We start from the raw sequence: 6,924 nt of genomic DNA on the forward strand, positions 1-6,924 counted from the left end.
TCAAGTCCTTTAATGTGGAAAATCTTGGAAAATCATGTCCTAAAGCTTGTACATTTATAATGCTCAAAGCTCTACTGTACACAGACATGTAGAAATGAACGCTATACTTCAGAGCTGGACAAAAATGTACATTATTTCAAATCTACTTATTTCCTAAACACTACTTTTCACCACTATTTTTCTTTCTTGTGACTTCTTTTGTCCTGCATAATTTGTGTAATAACTTACTTGAAGTCAGTGTATCATCAGGTATCAAGTCAAGAAGTTTTTATTGTCATTTCGAGCATAAATAGTAGATGCAGTACATAGTGAAATGAAACAATGTTCCTCCAGGACCATGGTGCTACATAAAACAAAACTACATAAAACAACACAGAGCTAAGGACTAAAAAGTAACTTAATCTAGCCACATACAGTGTATAGTGTGGATCCTAGTGCAAACAGAGTAAGAAATAAAATGAAATAGTACTGACCAGTATACAGTCTATGTGGACCAGTGTGCAAAGAAAAGGAGGCTTGTGAACATGTACACATATGATAGCAGCAGCTGGGAGCAGCATTAAAGTGTGATGTACAAAAACAGCATTTAAACAACATTAAAGTGTAATGTACAACGAAATATACAGTTTTGGCAGCACTGAAAAAAAGGTGGTCCAGTAAACATAGATGTATATTGAATATGAATGTTCTGTTCTGGGTGTTGAAGAGTCTGATGGCTGGAGGAAAGAAACTGTTACACAGTCTGGTTGTGAGGCTCAGATGCTTCTGTATCTTTTTCCAGAGGGCAGGAGGGTGAGGAGTGTGTGTGTGGGGTCACTCGCAATGCTGTTTCTTATCAGTACACTACACAGCTGTTCTCATCTGTTTTTGTTTATAAAGTTGTTTTTAAGTCTGTGATCTTTATGATTGTGTGTGGAAACACATTTTAATGTCCTGCTTGTTTTTAATAAAGAACATAGATTGTGAAGTAGAGTTTATTAAGTGTATTTATCAAGTATATTTACATCTTTAAACACTGGGCAATTGCAGGGTCAATATATATGTATGTAGTTGATAATAGGTTCAATAGATTTCTTTTTTTTTCCCCAGACAGAGTATTAGTGTTAACTTTTTGTTATATAAAGAGTTTTTTAAAACACTGGCTGATGAACATCTGGATGTTTGAACAAAAGCAAAACAATTGATAAGTCTTCTATGAGGAAAAAATGTTATTTATTTGATAATTACAAACACAGTACAAATTAATCTTTAAAATGATCAATTAATATTCAAATAAAATTCAAATTTTATTAATCACATACGAAATCACACGGTACGACATGTAGTGAAGTGATTTTAATGACTGTCCTACATTTGAAGAAAGAAAAGAGTAAAAATTAAAGTGTGTGGACATGAAAAATAAGGGATAAAGTTAAAAATATATAGAAAAAAATAGAGAAAATTAAACAGTAGAAATTAAAGACAAAATAATTGTGAAAAACCAGTAGTTATCGTATATGCATATGCAAATATGTGTATATATATAGATATATGTATATAAATATGAATATAAATATGTATAAATAATATAAATATAAACAGTAAATTATAATGATAAAAATAATAATTTAATTTAATATATAATATAAAATGAAATATAAAATAAAAATATAAAATATAATATTCATTCATTGTCTATACCCGCTTATTCCTAGGGTCACGGGGGTCTGCTGGAGCCTATCCCAGCGCACATAGGGCGAAAGGCAGGGGTACACCCTGGACAGGTCACCAATCCATCGCAGGGCCACACATAGACAAACAACCACACACACTCACTCCTATGGGCAATTTAGAATTACCAATCAACCTAATGTACATGTCTTTGGACTGTGGGAGGAAACCGGAGTACCCGGAGTAAACCCACGCAGGCACGGGGAGAACATGCAAACTCCACACAGAAAGGCCCCAGTCTGTTCGACCCCGGGATTCAAACTCAGGGCCTTCTTGCTGTGAGGCAACAGTGCTAACCACTAAGCCACCGTGCTGCCCATTAAAATGTAATGTAATGTAATGTAATGTAATGTAATGTAATATAGTGTATATAAAAATAAAATAATATATAAATAAATAATATATGTGTAAGCTCTATAATATATAGAAAGATACAATATATACATATGTGTAGATGTAAATGGTCAAATTTAAATGGTATGACAATAATAATAATATTTGCTAATATTAGATTAGCAAAGTTAATATTTAGTGTTAATAAATGAGAAGCCATCAAACTCCTCTTGGATGGACTGGATGAAGAAGGAGAGATTCCCATGAGAAAGCTTGGGCTCCTCACGGGTGAATCTGCCATCAAAATTATTGACGTCCCTCTTAGATGTTATCTGTGGTTGAAACGGAGGAGTGATCTTCCTTTGTTCCAGCCATGACCAGTCGATCTTATTAAAGAAAGGGTGAACTTTGATGGCATTCTCCTTGCCCTCGGACACCACACAGCCGAGACGATCCATGGGCTTCTTCCTCAGGAACGCTTTGAGGATGCTGACCGCATTCCTGCTGAGGTTTGATGGATATTGTGGTTCAGCATGGATGATGGACTCAAACATCTTCTCCTCGTTGTGATCATGAAACGGAGCGTAGCCTGTCATCATCTCGTACATGATCACACCGAGGGCCCACCAATCCACCGACGTGTCGTATTCCCAATACTGTAACACCTCTGGTGCTATGTAGTTGGGTGTGCCACAAAAAGTGTTGGCAGTCTTGCCGTCTAGTATACCCTCTGCGCACAAGCCAAAGTCAGCAAGCTTGCAGTGGCCATCGGCATCTAGGAGGATGTTTCCGGGTTTGAGATCTCTGTGTATAATCCCGTTGCGGTGGAGGAACATGAGGGCACAGGCGATCTCAGCAGCATAAAATCTGGTGCGGGGTTCATCAAATCCACATGAACAGGAAATGTGAAATGCAAGATCCCCTCCATTCACAAATTCCATTGCGAAGCACAATGAGTCGCTGGTCTGGAAGCTACAGTAGAGGTGGGTCAGGTAGGGGTGTTCACTGGCCAGAGCCAAGATCCGCCTCTCCATAAAGGTGCAGCTGATGTTTTCATATTCCCAGATCAAGTCCTTCTTCAAAAACTTCAGCGCATACACCTCCTCAGTGCCTTTGAGCTCGGACAAAATCACCTTCCCGTATGTACCCTTTCCAAGTACACTGAGGAAGTTGAAGTCCTCCAGGCTCTTTCTCTCAGGCTGTAGCTCCTCATCCTCTCGGCTCTCCTCTGTATTACACTCATTCAGGATGAAAGCTGTAGGGTCATCGTCAGATGCGGTGGGCAGCGGCTCATCATACAGCTCAGCGACCTTAACACACACAAACACACAAAATTAGTCACTGCAGTTAACAACATTTTGTAATGTCACAATGAATAAGCCCTTACCTGAGTTCCAGTAAGAAGGTCCTCAGTAACCTTAAATTGAGAGAAATCCTGCAAATAACATTTAGATAAAGCTCAAAATCTACAACCCCAATTCACAAAAGTGAACATTGAAGCAGAGCAAAAAGATCACAAGTGTTTCATATCACAAGAGTTTTATATTAAAACACAGAACATTATATTGCTCTTAATGTCCACTGACTAGAAATCGGAAAACAAAACAAAACATTACAACTTGTAAAAGGGTGTGTGTGTGTGTGTGTGTGTGTGTGTGTGTGTCTCAGCTGCAGCACTGTACAGTACCTCAGACTGGGAGCTGATGGAGTCCAGAGACTGAACCTGATTATCAGACCAGGCTCTGTTCAGCTCACCAGCACTGGGAGGCTGTGAAAAGAAGAGCAAAAAGTTCACAAGTGTTTCTTATTCTAGCGGTTTCATACTAACACATCTAACATTCTGTCACATGGACAATCCAGCGGTCATCTTTGTAAATAAATTGTAGGTTTGGTTACCAGACTGACAGCTGAAGTGTCTTGTTGAGGTTCAGTGGACTGCAGCTGCAGGTTTGCCTCAACAACCTTAACACACACAAACACAATTAGTCACTGCAGTTAACAAAATTTTATCACAACACAATGAATAATCCCTTACCTGCATGCCAGTGAAACAGTCTTCAGTGTCGTCATAAGAGAATTCCTGTAAATGACAATTAGATAAAACTCAAGAACTATTAAATAAAAGTGTGCATAAAATACTCATTACTGTCAATTCTCTTCATCAGAGTAATAAAGACTGTGATTACCTCGTGATTCAAGGGGTACGTCTCACAGGGTTGACTCTCTGGACCCCTTAATATCCTGAGGTGGTCTCTCTTGATTTCCACTGACTAGAAAGAGAACAACAAACCTAAACATTCAAACTTGTAAAGGTGTGTGTGTGTGTGTGTGTGTGTGTGTGTGTGTGTGTGTGTCTCAGCTGCAGCACTGTACAGTACCTCAGACTGGGAGCTGATGGAGTCTGGAGACTGAACCTGAAGTTCACACCAGGCTCTGTTCAGCTCACCAGCACTGGGAGGCTGTGAAAAGTAAAGCAAAAAGTTCACGTGTTTCTTATTCTAGCGGTTTCATACTAACACATCTAACATTCTGTCACATGGACAATCCAGTGGTCATCTTTGTAAATAAATTGTAGGTTTGGTTACCAGACTGACAGCTGAAGTGTCACTGTGAGGGTCACTCGGAAAACTCAGCACTATGGGCTCATCGACCTTAATAGACACACACACACACACACACACACACAGTTAGTAGCAGCCTACATGTTTGAAACATAGTTAAAATCGGACTATTTAGCAGACACTTACCTGGAGGACAGAGGGAGTATCAGGTGATTCTCCCAGCACATCCACAGAGTCTGTAAAAAAGGAGTTTTCTGTGACTCAGAATAATGACTTCAATTACAACTAACATTTTCTATCATACATTTACAACCAACAGCCAAGTTTATTAACTAGTAGGTAAAACTAGGAGAAATGTTGAATTGTGTTGAGAGCTTATGTTTTCAAGTGCATTAGCATTCAGCTAACTATTAAATTAAAATCAAGCATTAATAATAAAAGAGAATATTTTTGCCATCTACTGATTTTAATGTTTTATTCTACACAATACAATATTTAGCTCCCAAGCTATATAGCCAGGTTTGTTAGCAGTGTAGCTAATGTTAGACCAGTGTTTCCCACACACACAAATAATAGATTAGTAATCTTAAATGGAGAGAGAGAGAGAGAGAGAGAGAGAGAGAGACTACGATTAGCTACATTCTAAAGGCAGATAAGACATTTGTAACAAAAAGACATTAATGACATTAAAAGGTACATTAATTTAACATGGAATTTGTGTAATAATGAAACACATAGACAAATTCTCTAGATAAATAACATTAGGCCAAAAATTACACCGTAATTTAAAGAGATAAAAGTCCGTGCGCGAGAGCTAGCTAAATGTCCGTGCGCGAGAGCTAGCTAATCACTAGGCTAAGCATGATTTAGTCTAAAACCAGTGGTCATTCATTGTTAAAAGTGACCGACCAGTGAGGTAAACATTTTATTGCCGAAATAAAATAAATTCTTAAGTCAACGTCATCAATTCGGTTAAGTATTTTGCTGTGTAGTTTATTCCTATGGCCGAGTTCGCTAGCACGGTAACTAGCATTAGGCTAATTCGCGGCAGAAGAGGATATCGCTGATTAACTAGATAACATTAGACTGTAACACAGTGTAACTTAAACATGATTTATTGTAATAACACTATGATATTAAAGTCAAATCATCCTACCGTGAGCTGGCTGAGTGTGGTCGGTAGCTGCGCTGTGTCTCTGAAAGTAGCGGTAAACCAAGTAACCCGCACCTGCAGAGACAGCGAACAGCCCCGCAGCACAGCCGATCTTGCGAAGAGGCAAGCCCCTCAGACCCGCGAGAAATCGTCGGAAGTCCATGGGTTTCTTCTTCTTCAATCGCTTTCTTTAGTCTATTCGGTTTGTTCTTCTCTAGTCGCTTTCTATGGTCTTGATAGCTGTTGTTTATCTGTATTCAATCACCAACTCAGTGTTGTGGTTTGATTTCAAATCGTTCCACGTGACGCGCTATTACCATGGCGACAGTTTAAACAGAAATACAAACTTCTTTGAACAACAGGACACGCCCACCATGTCACGTGCACAGGTTCTGACACGGGGCTCGAGACCCCACGTGGGACTGTCTAAGATACTGATTGGGGTTTTTGCATAGAAACTCGATTTATGGATTATTTAATAATCATTTTAAAAAATAAAATAATACAATTATAAAAGAATAAAAAGAAATTATTATTATTATTATTATTATTATTATTATTATTATTATCATATCACCACACACAACACAGCAGTGAAATAAAGCGGATATATTATAATGTAGTGAGATATACAACACAGTGAACCGGGGAAGACTTCAGCATGGACCAAGGCCAACATAAACAGAAACACTCAGGATAGGAACTAACTAACCTACACAAAAGACAAGAAACGAACAAAAAGACAATTACCTTCCCTAACCTCCCTTACCAAGAAAAAAAGGGACAAAAACCCACACCCCTACTACCAGATATATAGATAATGTAGCAATATTTACATTCACAGGCGAGAGTATATACAAATAAGGCAGCTAAAACCAAAACAGGGCATAGATCAGCCTCAAAGTCAAGGCAAGCAAGGATTGAAACCGGACTGACAGAAGCAGAAACACGGCACGGAACTACACACAACACAAGCACCAAATGCGAAGTGAGCAATCAAGCTCCTGGTACTGGCTTCCGTCCCAGCTTTATAGGGTCACCATTACTGATTAGTGGTGGTAGAAGCTGGATCATCAGGAAAGCCCGGGCTGGAGTATAGAGTGGACCAACCTGAAGAAGTTAAGCACGGGACAGGACACACAAAACATAAGAGCTAAGTTTAAGTGT

At 38.8% G+C, this 6,924-nt stretch overlaps 1 protein-coding gene across 1 annotated transcript; it reads right to left on the minus strand.

The window, feature by feature from the left end:
• Positions 1-2,231: 2,231 nt before the first annotated feature.
• On the minus strand, positions 2,232-5,920 carry LOC131342030 (protein kinase C epsilon type-like). The gene is made up of 8 exons (XM_058372741.1): positions 5,761-5,920; positions 4,791-4,840; positions 4,629-4,694; positions 4,422-4,502; positions 4,230-4,313; positions 4,079-4,123; positions 3,940-4,005; positions 2,232-3,353 (listed from the first exon to the last, which is right to left on the minus strand). Exons 1-8 carry the CDS (start codon positions 5,918-5,920, stop codon positions 2,232-2,234), a joined length of 1,674 nt encoding a protein of 557 aa, XP_058228724.1.
• Between the last annotated feature and the right edge of the window lie 1,004 nt (positions 5,921-6,924).

Source organism: Hemibagrus wyckioides, linkage group LG20 (assembly GCF_019097595.1).
Source record: "Hemibagrus wyckioides isolate EC202008001 linkage group LG20, SWU_Hwy_1.0, whole genome shotgun sequence".
Taxonomy (NCBI): domain Eukaryota; kingdom Metazoa; phylum Chordata; class Actinopteri; order Siluriformes; family Bagridae; genus Hemibagrus; species Hemibagrus wyckioides.

What these genes read in the sequence shown, in the direction of transcription:
- LOC131342030 (XM_058372741.1), bottom strand. Translation starts at nt 5,920, where the DNA reads ATGGACTTCCGACGATTTCTCGCGGGTCTGAGGGGCTTGCCTCTTCGC. An exon ending in ACACTTCAGCTGTCAGTCTG is followed by an intron (nt 4,503 to 4,628) that starts GTAACCAAACCT and finishes TACTTTTCACAG; the next exon opens with CCTCCCAGTGCTGGTGAGCT. An exon ending in CCATCAGCTCCCAGTCTGAG is followed by an intron (nt 4,314 to 4,421) that starts GTACTGTACAGT and finishes TTCTCTTTCTAG; the next exon opens with TCAGTGGAAATCAAGAGAGA.